This window comes from Pleurodeles waltl, chromosome 2_2 (genome assembly GCF_031143425.1).
Source record: "Pleurodeles waltl isolate 20211129_DDA chromosome 2_2, aPleWal1.hap1.20221129, whole genome shotgun sequence".
NCBI lineage: Eukaryota > Metazoa > Chordata > Amphibia > Caudata > Salamandridae > Pleurodeles > Pleurodeles waltl.
This window is the reverse complement of record NC_090439.1, coordinates 1,028,995,983-1,029,014,921: the sequence shown is the minus strand read 5'-3', so window position 1 is coordinate 1,029,014,921 and position 18,939 is coordinate 1,028,995,983. Positions and strand designations below refer to the sequence as shown.

Sequence of the window (18,939 nt, the reverse complement as noted above, 5' to 3'; positions counted from 1 at the left end):
AGTAAAGAGGGAGAGCAACTCAAAGGGTCAGAGAGAAGTGCAAGGACACAGTCAGAATGAGCTATATATATTTTTTTTTTTTTACAACTAATAAAATTTGGTTAGCAAAAAAAACATTGTGTGTAAGACACAAAAATAGGAACATGGTTTTACGGGCTCGCTGATTACTAATGAAAAAAGGCTGCAGGAAGGCTTGTTTCAATTCATCTGATGGTGATTGTAAAGTGCCACATACCACCAACTGCACTCCTAGGCGCTGCAGTGCATCTGCATAGTACGCGCTTTGTGGTTTAGAATACAGTGCACAGTACATAAGCAAGCACATGGTGTGTTATGTTGGGGAATTACAGGTTAAAAGCAAATGACCAGTAAAAACCAGGCAGTTGGATAGCTCAGTGGGTTGAGTGCCTGCAGCAGGTATGTGTGTGTGTGTGTGTGTAACATGCAAATCACAGGTATGAACTGCACTAAGGCATCCAGTACCTTCTGTTCTTGAGAGGTAAACAAAATAAGTATAAGGATTTTACTAGGTAATTTTGGCAGTACTTGTTAAAGGGAATTGACACATTTCATATTGTGTTTTGCTTTCTATTAAATGGGAAATTTTATTTGGGATGCCTTGTTCATGTATGCCAGTGGTTACACAAAGGCTTAGCGGCGATCAGCTGCTGGCACTTGGGTACTGCATCTGCCTAGGGAACACTAATATGGCCATACAATGCTGAAACACACTGACAATGACAAAGCCAATAGCTCTAGCATTGCCGAGACAGATTGGGTTTGCCAATGCTTGTTACTCGAGTTAGTATCGTGACCAAAATAGCACGCCTGTCCCCAAGGCCGAAGAACTGCTCATACCACAAACACCATGTTTTTTTGAATATCCACTAGCTGACTAGAAATAACAACCAAGAATATGCCACTTCCTGTAATTGCTATAATTAGAATGCCATGCCTGCCACTTACTTCGTGCGAAGATGTTATTTGGGGCTTTCAGAAGGGTTAAAACGCTAGCGTGAACTGGCACTCGCGAATGGTCTCGAATATGCCGCCTCCAGCACAGAGCAGCAATAATGAAACCAGATGTTTACAACGAGATATAGTCATCTGCGTCAGATATAATTTGTGCCGTCACAGCAAGCAGTGGTTAAAGCGGGGCCCCACGCTGAGGGAAAGAGCTCCTGAAAACAGGCTGTGAGTGGAATGCAGACCAAACACCTCCATAGCTGCACAGATTGCGACCACCCCAAGGGGTGTTTAGCACTGTCTGCGTCAGCATCCATCTTTATGTCATGACTGGGTTAGCAGGATTGCACGGTGCGTCCCTCGGCCCGTTTCAAGAGGTTTCAAGAGGAGCTGAAATATACATGTGTTAATTACCCACAACAACAATAATTGATCAGTTCTCCCACCAAGCCACCATGCTCAGGTGCCACTGTATTTTGCAAAATAGTTCTAGATCTCCTAAGTACAAAGTAAGGTTTTAATTGTATACTTATTACTTCGCAGGAGGCATTACATCACAGGTGAGTTTAAATATCTCTCTCTCTCTATATATATATACATCTGTTTATATATATATATATATATATATACACACTCATAGATAGATAGATAGATAGATAGATAGATAGATAGATAGATAGATAGATAGATAGATAGATAGATAGATAGATAGATAGATAGATAGATAGATTGATTTTTTAAATGTGTGTGTGATTCTGCGTCTGCACAATTATGGATTTGCCGCATTTGCCATATAAATTATTCATCATTTTCTTTCCAAATATGACCACATTTTTTAAGTTTGTCTTAAATGTACGTTTTTATAAAGGGCAAATACTTGTCCAAGCAGACAGAGCGCTTTAAAGTAAGATTAGGAAGTAAAGTTTGAGCTCTTAAACACTGCAGGTAGAACACTTTAGCGATACTTCACTGCATGGTGTGGCAGATAACTGCGTTAACAGTGTCAAAAGTGGGGGGGTAGATTCATTGTCTAGGAGAAAAGTGAAGACCCTGGGCAGGTTTTGAGAAAATGAGTTTCCAGAATGTGACATGGGGAAAATTTAGTAGAGGGCTGTGTGAGGGTAAATTTAGATGCAGATACAGTGATGAAGAAATCCTGCCCAGAAAGGGTTTGGATGCAGACCTCGAGGCTAAAGATAAGCAAATATTAAATTCATGGGAGGATATGTTACGGTTGCAGATTTTATGGACGATAAGAGTTTTGTTGGTCTTTTTTCCAATGTAGATATTACAAAAACTCATCAGAACTTTGGGGGATATTGTTCCATATCCATGGGGTGAAGCCACAGAATGAGGGGGCCATGATGAATTTAAAGATGGTGCAGGCGGGTGTTAGGGAGAAAGGGGTATCAAATGTTAATCAGTTTAGTGATTTAAGTACTGAAGCAAAACAATCAATTTTCCAAAAGCGGGAAAGGTCTGTGTACTGTGTCCAAAACTCTTTTTTAAGGGTGAAAATTGAGAAGAGGAGTTTATTAATCCAGTCTGAATAAAAGCCATGGCCAGTAATACTTGCTTGAAGTTTATTTTGGAGGATTTCAGTTTTCTCAGTTCAAAAGGCACTCTCACCACCATTGGTTTTCTATGGAGATCTCTATTCATTTTATTGCCCAAAGTGAATGCTAGTGATTTTGCACTATAGAAGATCTTAGGTCAAGGTGCACTATTTATGAAGTTCCCACAACAGAAGTTCAATTATAAGATCAGTAATTTGAGATGGATGCCGGGCCTGAAGATATGGAAACCAGTCGGTATCTCCACCCCAGTTATCTGCCATTGTGTATTTATTGCCTGTAAATCAGATAAAAAATATGGAACATGGATTCACTGAGTTCAATTCCACATGTTTTCTGTGATTCCAGGTCTATTTCCCTGCTCAATTTCCTCCTGATATCAGCAGGAAGTAAATATGTGAGGAAAGTCATTAGGTTGTACCAGGTGCTTTGCCCTAAAAGGTAAACGTGTAATTGGTTAAGCAGCATGTGGCAAAGAACATAATTCCGCCCAGCTTGTCATGGGCCCTATAAGGCTTTTGAGGATAAAGGCAATGATAAGGAATTGAGTATTTCTAAGGTTTAGATTGAGTTTCCAAAAGATCACTCAAACCTATATTTGTGTTAAGGTGTGTTTGTTATGATCGACTGGAGTACTGTGGGTTACACAAAGGTAAAGTTATGTGTCATCTACAAATCTGTGGTAAGAGATGTGAAGGGAGCTTAGAAGTCCGTCCAGTGGTTCAAGACACACACCAAGTAGGATGACCGCTAGGACAGGACTTTGTTGGGTGGGAATAGGGTGGCATTGACTGTGTCCCATCATTCAGTTAGATATGATAGAAGCCATCCTAGGACTGTCAGGTCAATTCCAAATCTGGAAGAATTGTCCCTAACTTCAAATTCACATAACACAGCTCTGAAGAAGGGCTGCATTGACCATATGGAATCCCCCAGGCATTCTGAAAAACAGAAAACTGGCTTCAGAGCTGGATGGGATCAGTGACAGGCCTAAAGTCACTCTTAGGGAGCAGCACACAATAATGTTACAAGCACAAACATTACTTGCATTATCTGTTGCCAAACAGGAAAAATATTTATTGGTACTATGTCGAACCCTAAATCAATAGAATGTATCATACATTTCTCTTCACACCAAAATGCAGAATTGTGCTATAAAATTAGGTGCTTAATGCAGGGATCTCAGTACGGTAAGGGGCAGGAATTAAGGGCCATATGTACTAAAGCATTTTCCCATAGACAGAGAATGGGTAAAATCCTTTGGTACATCTGGCCCTAAGTGCTTCTAAGGGTTAGTTTCAGCTTCCTTTTTTCAGGCACAAAACCCCTAAACTGCAATCCATAAAACTCACTTCGGGGCACCCCAGCAATATATTCACCCTGTTTAGTCTTTCATGCCAAAGCTAAGTTCGAATCGGATCGCATGCAAACAGATGATGGTCATTCATTTTGAATAAGGGAATGGAGGGGAAAGTTACCTTTTTTTCTACAGTGTTGTAGAAATTAATTCTGTAGGTTAACGGGGAGGCGGGGTCTATGACCATTATGCAGTAAAATATCTTGTCTGTCCTGGACTCTCCAAATCCCTTTAAGCACCTCTGCATTATCGCAAGGAGTGCCAACAATAAGGGCCACAGTCCTTGACAGCCATTTTGTCTAACCCTGTCCCACTGCATGGCATTTGAACTGTAGATCATGGCTCCATCCATCAAAAACTTCAGAAGCAGATTGACCTGCACTCTCTTATGCATACTTGTGTATACATTCAGTTAGTGATACTTATACTGCAGTGATTCTGTTTCACTATGCAATGTCTGCAAGTTTGATCTGTATTCCAATGTTTTTCTAGGACCAACTCTGCATTGTATTGCAACACACAAGGTGCAATTGCTTGACACTGTTGCCCTTGCATGGGTCACAGAGGAGCTATGTGCACTTTGAGGATGTATTTTGATTGACTGTTCTGGTCTCCAAGGTAGCGGTCTAAGGGACGTATTCAGAAATCACAATTCCTAATGTAAGAAAACAAACAAACTTCAGATAGCGATTCATAATAGAGCCACAAATAGACCTGCCTCATGAATATTGATGATGTAGGTTACAAACTGCGACCCATTATTAATTGCGGCCATCATAGGGATGGTTGCCTGTTGGGGTCAGCAGACCGCCATGTCTGTGATTGCTTTTTAATAAAGCCATCTTAAAAAAAAAAACGAATGCAGCCCATTTTCCGTGAAAAAAATGGGATGTGATTCATAAAATAAAATTAAATGTTAAAGTTTCATTTTTTTTTAGAGTAGGCAGCTCTTACAAATTACATGTTTGACATACAGAAAGGGGAAGGGACCCCGTGCAGACCCGTTATCATTTGCAAATTTTTATCACCACCCTTGATGTGCTGGTAAAAAATGAATATTTTGCAACCGCAATTTGGTTGTAAAGCATTCATACATGGCACTGCAATTTGATAAATGTGTCTGTATTGTTGAAGAGCTTAAACAATGGCATCTGCAAGTGAACAGCAAAGCTGATTGCTGAATCCAGAGTTTTAAAACAAGAACCTCCAAGATTGAATTCAGTGCTGGAAAGATGAGTCATCGAGCAGTATTGATGGTAAATACTTCCTAAGGTAAAAACAACTTCCTAAATTGTAGCCATAGAAGTTAACAAATAATGAAAGAGGCATGTCAGTGTTAAGAATACATTGTGGTGTTTAAAGCCCCAACAAAGCAGACCCTGGTCACTTTACATCATAATCCAAGCACATTGGCTAGTCTATGCTTTAATCCAGAAAAGAACATATTGCCCTATTTACACAATTCATCATTAAAACAAATATTTTCACCTATTAAAACAGTACAGGAAAAAAATCTCCAATTAGCACAAAGGTCTTAGCACATAAGGCCCGTGTCTGACAATCCCAAAGTTTAGCAAATATTAGCCATTATTTACAAAAACCCAATGAAATACATATTGGGTGCTGAGTTTGCGCACTTCCAATCACCTGCAGCACTCTTTGTTCTCTCCTGGTCTGTTTCCGCAGCAGAGCAGCTCTTGTCAATTGTTAGCCATGGAAGGAGGGGGTATTCTGTTCGTGATCCTATCCCTGGGTGATGGCCGCTAGTCCAAGGACATATTGTGCAGGCACAGAAGTCATGGCAAACACATAAAGACTGCCCTATTTTGCCTGTATTTGTTTTTTTCTAAAATAAATGCTCTACTATATAGAGAGGTTGGCCAAGCCACATACAAAATGACACAGAGGGGACAGCAACCCTGTGGGATCCTGTGCCAGATAGGATGGGAAATTGTTCCCACAACAGGTCAATGTAGGGCACAGTGTGACCTCTTCTGCTTTCTGCCTTAAGACTTCATAAGGTGGCAGAGCAAAGGGGACTTTCTAAGCGGTCAGCAAGTTGGGCTTGGCCTCTGTTGTGTTCAGAGTTTGTGGCAGTGAATCACTGGTCAGTGCCGTTGCAAAGGGCACCAGAGGGCAGTCGGAGCAGGCAACAGATTTGGTCTACTGACTGATTAAAGTGAGTAAGGACCATGGTTTGTGGTTTCCAAATTGAACCGCAGCCTGAGGAAAAAAAATGTGACTCCTGAGAAGAGTGCTCCTTCCAACAAAGGTCCAGAGACACATAGCCCAGTGATGTATTAGGGTGTTGCCACATCCCACCAACATCTCTTCCCAAAAGACTGGCTGCCTCGATTAATCCTTCTTGAATCGATCTTCGGATCCAAAAGGGAAACATCTCAGGTCAATGGAAGTCATTACAGCAGGTCCATAGATGACATAAAAGTGGTCCTTAATCCCTCACGGGGCACTTGAAATCCTGAGTAAATGTGGACACTGGCTTTTGTCTCGCTCTGACTTGTCAAGAGCATGACACTAAAAAGAAGAGAGTGGAAATCGACTTTACATTTGATGATCTTTAAACAACTTGAAGATATTGGTCTAATACCAACAGGATGATTCTATATTTCTCAAGAGACCTGTCAGCTATTCTGTGGACTCACCGCTGACACCTAGATTGCCTTTAAGATGACCCGACCTGTGTAATCAATAAACTTGTGACAACTTTTTACTCCAGAGAGTTGTCAGTGTCATTTGTTAAGTTGCATGCATGATGGTATAAGCTTGCTTTGTACCCACATCCTCCCAGGGCTGGGTTCAGCAATGCTATGCGCAACAGGATATGTCAGGGTGCTGAGGTCACAGAATTACGTATTCATGCCTTCGACCAGCCGTGGGTATTTAATGGTCCCCGATGCTACAACCTGGTGTTTTCAATTGCCGGAAGACAGTTTTGTGGAAAGAGTCTGGACAAACAGTGACAGCCTATTGTTCAGATGGGGGCTGCCAACGGTCAGCTGGTTAAGGTTTCAGCAGACAATTGGTGGCCTTGTGGCAATATTAACTATGTCATCTGATAGCATCAAGTATATCAGAAGACCAGAAGACACCCGCTATGGTACTAAGGGGCATATTTACAAAGAGCTTGCGCCACCACTGCAATACTGTTTTTGATGCAGTGGTGGCGCATTCAGTGCTCCATATTTACAAAGTGACGCATAAGGCTTAATGTGTCACTTTTCTCTTTCCTTTGTCGTTTTTTACCTGTGCTATAACCAGATGCGTCAGGTTATGTTAATCATATGCAAGGTAGGCGTTCCCCCCTTTTAAAATCCCATGCAGAAATGACGCATCCATATTTGCACGTTTTTAGAAAAGTGGTGCATCGCTGGCAAATGATGCAGAGTCCAAAAAGCGTCAGAATTCCTATGCCTCCTTAACCCAGGCGTAAAAATGACAGAGGTGGCTTTTCAATGGGAATCTGACCACCTGAAGTCATCTTACACACTGGAATATTTATTTATTTATTTCACTTCCCCTCTACTAGTAGTGGGTCTACACATGTGACAATAATGTTGTAGAACCCCTTGACCAAGCTGGGACCATACCACCTATGATTCCATTAACCCCTACAGCAAGGCAATATGACGTTGTGTACATTTGGTAAGGGACAGGCCAGGATTTTCACTTCTCCAACTACATATATAAGGTAGGTAAAACAGGTATTGCCACTTCACATTCCAAAGTATATTTGTATATCGTACATTACATTGCCACGCACTATGTCAGGCATACTCAGGTCTCTACATACACATAAGTACACCAGCCCACCGTAATGTGACACAGAGACATGCAGCATACATAATCACCTACACCCAAAGACCAATGTAAAAGTGTAGAAGATGATATTACACCATTTTACAGTCGTTTACAGTGGTTCAAAAACATTAGGCTACTTTTGTCAGTTAAAACTGACACCACACCTCTAAATTTTGATGCATTGCTGACGTTGTGTAAGTTCTGAGGCCTACCTCAGCGATGCGGCCCTTTTGGGGCTAAATCGTTACAGCAAAGTTCCCACAGATGTGTCAGAATTTCTGAAGTACCTTGGGTCGCTGCGCCCTGGTGTCCCATATTGTAAATACGGCGCATCCATGGCATCGTAACTGATTCCTATGTATCATACCTAATTTTGATGCATTGCTACCACAATGCAACAATTCAGCATTTCTTGTAAATATGGCCCTTGATATTATGATTTTGGAGAACTGAGGGCAAGCAAAGTTTCAGACCTGGATTCTGGTTCACAGGTCCATGGGCAAAAACTCCTCTGTTGACCTGTACGTGACTGAATGGCTTTGCCTAAGTTCCACTCATTCTTTCCATGAGCTTCGAAGAATTTTCACAAGGGAAGTTTTTCTTGTGGCCCATAGATACAACCAATATCTTTTAAATTCAGTGAATTGAACATTATAATCAACATCAGTGTCAAGGTTAACAGCCCACCATAAAAGACCAAGTAGCCTTTAATAGTACAGTCATTCCTGGTTCTTTCAGAAGAATGCCAAACCTTCTGAGTGAGTGAGTGAGAGAGAACAGGTACTGAATGGTAGGTCAGGTTGAGCCATGAGCGCACCATGCTCCATTTTGTCACAGTAGGTTTAGGTGATGGGCCAGGCAGCTGCTGATTTCTACAGAACAGCAATAATCAGTAAAGCCCCCTTTCCCTGATACGTCCCAGACAACTATCAAAGGTACATGCCAGGCTATTGATAAAGTCTGGAATTGCAGTCTGCTGGTCAAAACCACAGACGGCTGTTATGCTGTTGACGCCACATTAACAGCACAAGAGTGCAAGTGATGCCGCTCCCTTCAGAAGACGCGACTCCCCTCATAGTATTGAAGGAATAGTCTCAGACCTATACCCATTATGGAACCATAATGAAAGCAGAAAAATAAACATCAGTACCTGCTCATCAGTCAATGATTGTCTATCTTCATCTCCAGACATCAACTTTCCATTTCATCAAGTGAGGTGGGTGAGCATGCAAAGTTTTTTTAATAGTTTCACTATTTTTGTACCTCATCTGGGACTTAGGTGGGATGAAAAAAAGTGGGGGTTCTCTAACAGGGTCATCGCTTATGAAGCATAACCAGGCATCCATTACGAAAGCCATGGCCTGTATGAATAAAAAAGTGGCTTAAAACAAGGAAACTAAATTCTTGTGTTTCCCACTGCGTAACACTTGACCAGTAGTTTGGTGCCTGTCTGTAGACTTTGTTATTGCGCCCAGACATATCACATGGCAAAGGACATGCACCTAAAACAACCCACGCATATTGGTTTTGCCAATGCTTGTTAGCAGTATCAGATAAATGAGTAAAACAATTATAGCTGTCCCGTACCCTTACATCGAAACTATGATTGATGCACAACGTACCACAAAAACCATACGTCGAGAAAACCGAGCTTGCTTTCTCATTAAACAAGAGAATAAAGTTAGAAGTAAAATCTGTACAATTACAAACTTTTTTTCTTTTTCCAGTCAGTCTCAGTTATTATCTGAGAAAAAATAGGTCTTGGTGACTTTGAGAGTACGGGTGGTCAGGCATAAAAATGCGGGTTTAGGCCATCAACCGCTGTAGCAATTCCTCCGGCTGCAGGTCAACTGTATAATTACATGGTGAGTAAATTCCAAGAAATATTTTCATCCCTGATATGAAAATGCATGCCTCCAGGCATGGTAAGATCTGTGCAATCTAAGCGCAACAACCCACTAGGATACATTCACATCTTAGCATCGTTGGGCTCCCTGCAGGGCAGGCTTACAACTATCAAATAAGTGATAAATCACATTAACAGAAATGCAGCACTTCGGGTTGTAGACTGAAAATCACATTGTTCCAAGAAAAAAAAAACTGTGATTAGATGTGAATTTATCCAATGATATATTTCGACGTGCAACTCAATATGTTTTGTCAAAATGATATTTACTTTTGTGTCTGGTGACAACAGCTAAGGGATAAGGGAACATATTGAGAACGTCATGTGCAAAAAGCGAAAATGTCTCCTTTATACAAATCAGGACTCCGCATTAGACCAAACTGATACCACTGAGAGATACTGACCATCTAATACTCTTAGCCAAAGCCTTTAAAAGTGATAACATATCACCAGAGGCCTCTGCCACCTGTCTCCACTTGCGGGAGGGCGGGTCCACATTTGCATGGGGCATCTCCATGCAACTGAAGTTTTGCTTCCCGTCAGCACTGTGTCCTAATGAATACACGTACCACCCCTTCTCTGAAAAAGGTCAAATACAACTGACCAGATACAACTACCTAAGCTTGACCTAATTGCAACAGATCTGAGTGTAAGAACAGCCGTGTTGTAGAGCAGTGGTTCCCAAACTTTTCACCTCTCCGAACCCTCTCTTTATCATTACTGGAACCCGGGGACCCCCACTGAATCATTATAGGAATCTAGGGACCCCCCACTGAGTCATTACTGAAAGCTGGGGGGCCTCATTTGTTAATAATATTTCATTTTCTAAGTGGTCGCGGATCCCCAGGGGTCCCCAGACCTCAGGTTGGGAACCACTGTTGTAGAGAGCTGGGCAAGGGAGGGGGGCGAGCAAAGAAGACACACTCATAACCATTTTTTTTTTTAAAACACAGTTTAAATGCAATAGGTAAAATAAGGAACAAGTCCAGAATGTAGGGACATGGAGAAGCAGGAAAGCATCAAAACACTGGTCCATGGGAATAATTCAGTGTCTGTATGGAAACTGAAATATCAACATTCAAAGTATATTTTCCATCATAAGACTATAAGTGGCATCTGAGCTATACAGTCCTTTACTCCCATTATATTCTACATCACTGGGAGGAACTTGCTGGAGAAAATCATGATATGTTGGTAAAAGTGTGACTAAAAGGGTAATTGCATGAATAGTTGGCTTGTTTCACTGCATGGAGTAAGAGAACTGTTTTAGGGTTTTATGTTTTACTTGGAGGTGACCTAATGGCCTTGCTCCTGCATATATTTCTGCTAAGGCTGTGCGTGGTACCTTCAGTCAGACACTCCACTCCTACATCCACCATCTTTTCATCCACCCTTCATCTGATTTCATGCAATGGGGAGACAGAAGATTTACAATTCAGGCTCCTCTTCTGTAAAATAGGCTTGTTTATGACATTTGCTCTCTCGTTGGCTTTACAAAGCCATTTGAGCAATTAAGTTGCACCTAATGATTTAATTGATATCAACTGTGATGTCAAGTGCGAAATGTTGAGCTGTGCATTGGATGGAGTTATGATTGAGTTGTAACTTTAACTTGCAAATATGGAGACTTTACTCATTTTAAATTGCAATCTTATCATCTCTTAATCAAATTTCACATTTATTTCAGAAAGTTTAAGGTTTTTCTTTTATTACCATGGAACCTTTCAATGAGTGGGGGGATCTGAATGTTCCCTTAACTAAATAAACTCCGGGGGCACTTCAGTGCCTGATCCCAAGATGGCCACATGTTAGTGTGGCACTCGGGATTAGGAAGCAACATCCAGCGATATCTTCCATCAAGCACATGATATTCTTGGAGCAAGGTGGCTGTCCTGAATCCAAAATGTTGGAGCAACAGTAATTTGCCACCATCATTCTGTTAAATCCCAACCAAGATGCCGTTTGACGAGGTGGGGCCTATTAGCAAGGTGCTCATGGTCCAGGGTCTACTGTGGTAGTGTGGCCGGACTGTGTCAGGGGAGGCCTAAGGCATTCCTGACCTTCCTGGAAGGTGATGACAAAGGGGTGAAGATGGCCCACCATTGGTCCTGCTAGGTGGTGGGCTGATGGGGCGTTTTGGTGCCAAGAGAGGAGCCAAGACTCCATGAGACAGAGATGTTGGGAGAGAGAGGTGAGAGAAGCAAGTTTGGACTGGTCCGCGTGACCCTTGTCTGGAGAGTGGGCAGCCAAGAAGACATGGAGGTTGGGTGCTGCCAGACCTGCACCCATAGGCAGCCATGCCTGTTTCAAGTGGCACCCCATCGGGACATCCTGGATTACTTCAGACTTCACCCAGGCAGTTCAGGAGATGAAGCAAGACTGTCTACCAATCAAAAAAACACTATAACAGGTTGGTGTAGTTTATGCGATGTGATACCCTGCTTGGCACATTTTACTCTTCATGGCAAAGAAAAGATTTTCTCTAATCCGCAAACAGCCAACCGCCTTTCTAAAAAGGAAAGGGACACTGAATCTTTGATCTACGGCAGATGGTGCATCCTTCCCATCAGCGCACCTAAGTTACATAGAATAGATTCTCGGGCAATTCATTTGAATGTCTGCTGATCGCAAGAACGCATATCCTCACCTCTGATTGATGATAATACAAAGTGAGCATTATACTGTAACCATCACGAGGTACTGGACTGGGACCCAGGCCGAACATTACATAATGCCAAATACTAAGAGAGAAGGCAATTATGTGTCAAATTTGTATTTCTCTGAATCGCCTCTACTGTGGTGGACGTGTCTCTGTGGCGCTTAGACCCAGCTTTCTACTTACAGTCATGGAACAAATTGCTCATTGTGGCTCCACAAATGATTCTCTGGCAAAGGGACTTCAAAACTCTACTATGCTCCACAGTGGGCAGATTCAACATGATATGAAGGCATGGGAGGTGGACTGCCACAGCCCTTGGGGTTTACTGGAGTCACCTGACCTAATAGACGTGTGAAGACTCGAGCACCCGACAGCACGGGAGGGCATATTTGTGTGCTTCGTACATAGTTCATGGTCAAGAATAGATTTTGGATAGCTTCTAAAGATGTTAATGAATTGACCACAATGGTACAAAATGGTAAAATGTCTACGAAAATGCCTCTCGGATCACTACCCCCTTTATATTAAACCTAGAATTTTCAAGTGTGTGTAGACCTCCATTCATGTGGTGGTCCAGCGCTATGAAAGATTTGAGAGATGAACTTGCAAAAGATATTACAGAATATGTTAGCAATAACATAGGCTGTGCAGATAGTATGTGCACAACATGAGAGGCGTTCAATGTAGTTTTTTCAGGGCACTTGTATAGCAAAATGAAACGGGGTCCTTAAAACACTGAAGGCGCAAATGTGTAAACTAGAGTGAGAAACTCATTCACTAGAAGTGGAATATGGATTGCACTCCACTCCGTTGACTACCGCTCACCAAACATTCACTGATTGCTGATAGGGAGCTTGAACATGTGACATGAGGTGCAATAGCTCATTCTTATGGGGTGGTGGGAAGACCAGGAAAACTTTAGCTGAATACCTGTAACATAACCGCAGCTGACTAGAGTGAGGAGCTCACTTGCCACAATACCAAGAGAATCCTCAAAAATCTTCAGGACCTGCTATGCAGATCTATACAAAACCAAGTCCTACACTGAAAAACAATGAATATTTGGATACATAGAGAGCATTGTCCTTGTGTGGCTAGGGGAAGGACATCACAAATTTCTTATACAACCTGTTAGACAGAGAAAATCATTGGAACTATTCAAGATATGTTAGGCGGAAGGCACCAGGAATGGATTGCCTGCCTAGCTACGTTTATAAGCAGTATGCATTCCTGTGGCTCCAAACTTGCTACCACTCTTTCAGGAGGCATGCAAGAGGTTCCACTATGCAGGAGGCCCTTCTTATTGCAATCCTTAAGCCAGGCCAGCCGTTTCCCCTTTGTGACTCCTGGCACTTTTACTTATTAACAAAGATGCAACAGTACTTGAAAGAATAGTGGGCAATAGGTTGCTCTCACTGGTAACAGATCTGGTACTAATTGACCAGCCAGGCTTCAAAACTGCATAATTCACCTTCTACAATCTACAAAATTATTCACACTCTTACATCAATTGGATCTCGAGTTAGAGGCTGTAGCAGTGCTACTGTGTGCGGGCAAGGCCTTGGGCCTGCTGGAGTGGGAGTTTCTTTTCATTATACTTCAGCGGATGGGAGTGCTGCCGCCTCTTATAGACTGGGTCAGGTGACTATATACAACCCAGAGGGCCCACATCCAGGTTTCAAACATGAGGCGTATATCGCGGAGCACACAGTAGGATTGCCCTCTATTGCGGAATCTATTTGCCTTGCACTGGAGCCTCTCGCGTGCAGGTTTTGGTAGCATTTCTCTAACAGAGCCCTTTAATTCACTGGCAAAAAACTACCCTTTAACTACATGCAGATGATAAGATAGGCTATCTAAGATACCTCAGGGAGAACTTCTCCCGCGTAATCAGAAAGTATATAAAATTCAGAAACCTCTCCAGCTTACTAATAAACTGGAGCAAATGCCTCATTCTCCGATCCACCACTGTGACCAAGAGTTGCCGGGTGGAATACCCCCTTGAATGGACTGTCTATCCAGTAAAGTATCTTGGAATAAGGGAAAATCAGGATAGCAATACCATCTTTATGGAAAATTAAGGTACGGAAGTCACTCAATTGGAGGCCTCCGCGGAGAGACGAATCTCATTACTCCTCTCCCTTGCGGGTAGGATACCGCTAATGAAAATGATTATCCAACTGAAATTCCTATACTTGTTAAACAATATACCATTACCACTGCCTAGATCCCTTTATGGGACCATAAATTCTTTACAAATTAGGAATACATGGGCCAGTAAACACCACAAAATTAAATAGGAATTTGTAACCCTACCATACGAACTGGGCAGCTTTACAGCACCAGGACTGGAGTTCTACTGTCTCCGCACACTGGCACAATATGTCAATCATTGGTGCCGCTCGCCTCTGTACATGCCACACCTGGCAGAGAGAAATGACAGCGTAGCACCACTTCCTCTGCAGGCGATGCTCCACCAGGAAATCCTGAGCCGCCATGTGGAGATCGACACAGTCAGCTCTACTGTGACAGCTTGGCAGACCTGAGATCTAGAACTTGAATGGAGACAGTGTACTCCCCAGAAACTCCTGCTCCCACGGCTGGCTTTAATGCTGGTGGCGCCCTGTGCGACAGTAGTTTTTTGGCATCTCTTCACCCCATGACCACCTCCTCGGATTCTCTCACCCTCACCCGGCAAATGTGCCCCTTATCTCTCCATAGTTTCCCTTTCACATGCATTTATTTGTTTTAAAGCACGTGTAAAGGCTGGCTTTACTAATCCACTCAACTATCTACATAAAATACAGTTCTGTTCTCTGCAGCAGGCACATTAACCCTTTACGCTGCTTTATGGCGAGTTAAAGCTGCCACTCGCACATTTAATTGCAGCAGCCACGTGTTTCAGGGTAGAGCTTTGTGCACCGCCACGTTTTTTTAATTCACAAATAAGCACTGTGCCATAGAGCCACTCAATCATAACAACACCTGCCTTGGAACGGGCGGCTGAAGCCACCAGCCACCCACGCAGCGCACATTAGGCTAATTAGTCATCATAAATTGTGTATCGCAGAATGTGACTAAAGTGATGTACTCTCTGCCACGCCTGGATCGCTCACTGCCGCTGCTACTTGTGCCAACCTAATGTAGTACGTAGAACTGTATCTATACAAGGGTACCTCTGTGTGTTGTGTATAGGTTGCTTATCTTGTGGAAAAATAACTTAAACAAGAACTGAATAAATATAGCGTATACACAAAACAGACAATATAAAATCCATAAAAACATATAAACATAATATAGACATCTCCAGGAAACTGCAGAGGCAATGCAAAGTATTAATTAATAGAAAGCTCAATGCATCGACAATTTGGTAAGCTACTACAAGCCAAAGTATCACACCGTGCCTTTTTGCATATTATAATTAGCATTTAAGCAGTCTACGGATCGCGCTAAGGCTCGCACTATAGATAAATGCTAACCAAAATGATTACACTCCTTAAGGTGTCCTTACGGTGACAGGTTTGAAGCTGTACAAACCAGCCTACATAAAGACATATAACTCAAAGTGACGAGTATCTGTTGAAAACCCCTGCTGCACCATTAGGTTTGGATATCTGCTGTTCATATGTGCACAGAAGGGATTTTACGCAGAAGTCCAAATATTCGGGAGCGGGTAGCTTTACCGCGTGGCCTTGCCCATGACAACTTGCATACTCCTTGAGCGGTGTTTTTAACAGATGCAGAGCGGTGTCACAGGCTCCTTGGGATCCCCGTTTGCTCGCCTCTGCCGGTATTTGAACGTTTTTGTGGAACAAACTAAGGTGGCTGATGACAAATGAAAGCGGTGTAGCGAATATTTTGACCCCCGACAAGCACTGTAAGTGAGGAACAAGCAATCCTCTTGGGCTCAAAGCCAAGGCTCTCAATGGTGGTCAGTCATATAAAGTGTTTATAATGGGCCACGATAGAGAGCTCTGAGCTGAGGCTCAAGGCAGTGCGAGTTTCTCACAGGGCCTGTCAGTGAGTCCAAAGATATTTTTATTTATAAATAAAAAGTGTAGTTACCTACTGCCTCGATGTATCTCTCTGGTCCTGGCAGTCTGTGGCTCCGCGTACAGGGTCCCAGAGTCTACTCCCCTAACCAATCCAGATGCTGCTTCCATGCTGTCAATATTAACCAGGATGAGAGAAGCACCAGGATTGGTTGGAGCGAGCTAGCTCGGTGCTCATTCAGGCACTGGGGGACTGCGTCTGCTCTCCACCAAACTGTGTAACACATATCAGGTTGGAGAAGTTTTAGGTGTGCATGTTGGGCTAGCTGTTACATGACAGCTAGCTGAACCTCAATGCGCGAGCGGAGCAGTCACCAGTGACATTACTCCGCTCTGATGCTGGCAATTACCAGCAATTGCTCCAACCCGCCCTCACACTCAGCTCAGGCTGGCAGCATGAAAAATCAAAATGGTCATAAAATCATTTTATTTTTCACGTTTGCTGCTCTCGCAGCAGGCGGGCGACACTCCTCCGCCCTAATGAAGGAGCCACCACTGCTAACAAAGAAATCAGTTTGCTTTGTACTTATAGTATCTTAACCTAGAAGCCACTCGGTGGGCTCTAGGTCTCCTACAAAGAGAGGAATTGCTGCACATGCGCAGAGCTACATCATGCCACAGGGACTTTTCGGTGAATTTCAACAGGGTACAGACTCAGAAAGAGGAAAAGTAAACATAGGAAATTAGGACTAGATTGACTCATCATTTTAAATCTAGTTTTTTTTTGTTTGTTTTTTGCAGAGAAACCTTGGCGTTTGTGAAGGCGGTGTAGAAGGAGGAAGAGCGCTGTATACATAGGATAAGCAGAAATAAATCTCTGCAAATAATTATAGCTATACAGGATACAATACAATCAGGCAGTGAGATATATAAATATCGCAGCACAACATATATGATGTAGAACAGTCACATGCATTACAGATTATAAATGTCCTTAGGTGGAGAGAGGATGAAGGAGGGACAGTTGCTCTAAGATGGACTATGGGTGCAGAGGTACCCCATATGCTTCTACAAGTGCTTTGGTGGCCATACGGGACCCAGAGAAAGCACCCGGCAGGCTGAGGACTCCTCCTCAGCCTACCGGGTGCTTTCTCTGGCTGCTTTTAGAGATGGATAGCATGGTGAATAGACTTATAGGATTTGCCAGGATAGTCTTGGTTTATCACCATTTGTTCTGGCAATTTTCAGTACATTAAGTTGAGGTCCTGGTTTTCACAGAGGGTCAAGTAAACACAGAGGGAGACAAGTTTTCATGTGTTCCAGTGCAGAATGTTAGCAAACCATAGCAGAAAGCAATTCATTTAACAAAGTTGAAACTGTGTGTAAGTGTTGCATGCCCCTTAGTGTGTAACTGTTTGTGTTTTTCTATTTTGCTGAGCGCTGTCAACTAAGAATTTTTTTTCCCTTAGCCGATGCAAAACTGCAGTCCTACTTCTGTGTTTGTAGAATGTCGCAGTTTTTGATTTTTAAGATCTGGTCATCCCTGTGGATAGACAGTGGGATAATCAGCCATTAAGCCTGGTAGGTTGTCCGGAGGACTGTACAATTTTCTAGTAGACATGTACATAACGTGACACCCCAAAATCTCCTGCAGAAGGTCAGGCTCACTCAGTACAATAGGTGGTTGGTATGAACACTTTTCCAGGGCTGCTTCCCCTCCTAGTCAACCAGTGGATTTCAGTAGGGTGAGTTGGCGAGGGAATGTGCAACGCTGGCACCGCACTTTGGTTGTGGCCCCCATGTGACAGTAGTGCAAGGGGCTATGAGAGCCTTTCCACAGAGGGGCAGAGATTCATTAAGAGGGAGGCGCAGATATCCGGCAACTCGGGAAAATTGGATGACTCACAAATTGTGCTGAGTTTTCTGGGGTCAGAGAAATACAATTGGAAGAGCAGTGTCTGAAGTGTTTCCAAATTTGGAGAGTGATGGGGGATCTGACAGGGTGAAGTATCTGAACACTGTTACCAACATCTTACACACCAACTGGGGCTGCTGCTGAGAGTGAGATGAGGAGCCTGGGAAGTATTTTTTTTTCTGATCCGGTCCACAGAAGGAACGTGTTGATTACGCTTCTTACCTCTTTCTGGCACGTAATGTGGGGGGACAGGCGGGCACATGCTCGAATCCTTGCTCTGTTGAATTTCTATAAACAAGAAAAGGTGAACATCCATCACATACTGTTCAGCAGACACGTGAAATGGCTTTGTTTACTAAGCATGTTTCCATGGAGACGGGAAAGCACATTCTTCACCTAAACCTAAGTAGAAAAGGTACATTGCGCTGCGACATTATCATTGTAAGAGTCAAAAGGTCAGTTGATTTTAGAGCTCTGAAGCGACCACTAGGTGTTTACAAGCTTTTTACAAAACCCCAAAATAAAATAAAAAAGGTCCATCAGATTTGGGTATTCCCCGGTAGGTACTTAAGGTCTGATTTAAAGTTTAAATATCTAGGGATGCGTGAATCCATTGAGGCTCATTAACATAGTAGGATCTCAAAGCCCTCAAGCCCAGCATTAGAAGAAATCATGAAGTTAGGATCTACATCAACATGTTGTCAGTGCGTTATCCTGAAGAAATTCAAACTTAAAGAATGCAAGACGGATT

General features: G+C 42.8%; 1 protein-coding gene across 1 annotated transcript in view; it reads right to left on the bottom strand.

Moving 5' to 3' along the window:
• Positions 1 to 18,939, bottom strand: part of TG (thyroglobulin) — a 673,226-nt gene that overhangs the window by 342,469 nt on the left and 311,818 nt on the right. The window contains exon 35 of the mRNA XM_069220782.1: positions 18,411 to 18,476. Coding sequence (XP_069076883.1) covers positions 18,411 to 18,476 — 66 coding nt within the window. The remainder of the gene's footprint in view (positions 1 to 18,410; positions 18,477 to 18,939) is intronic.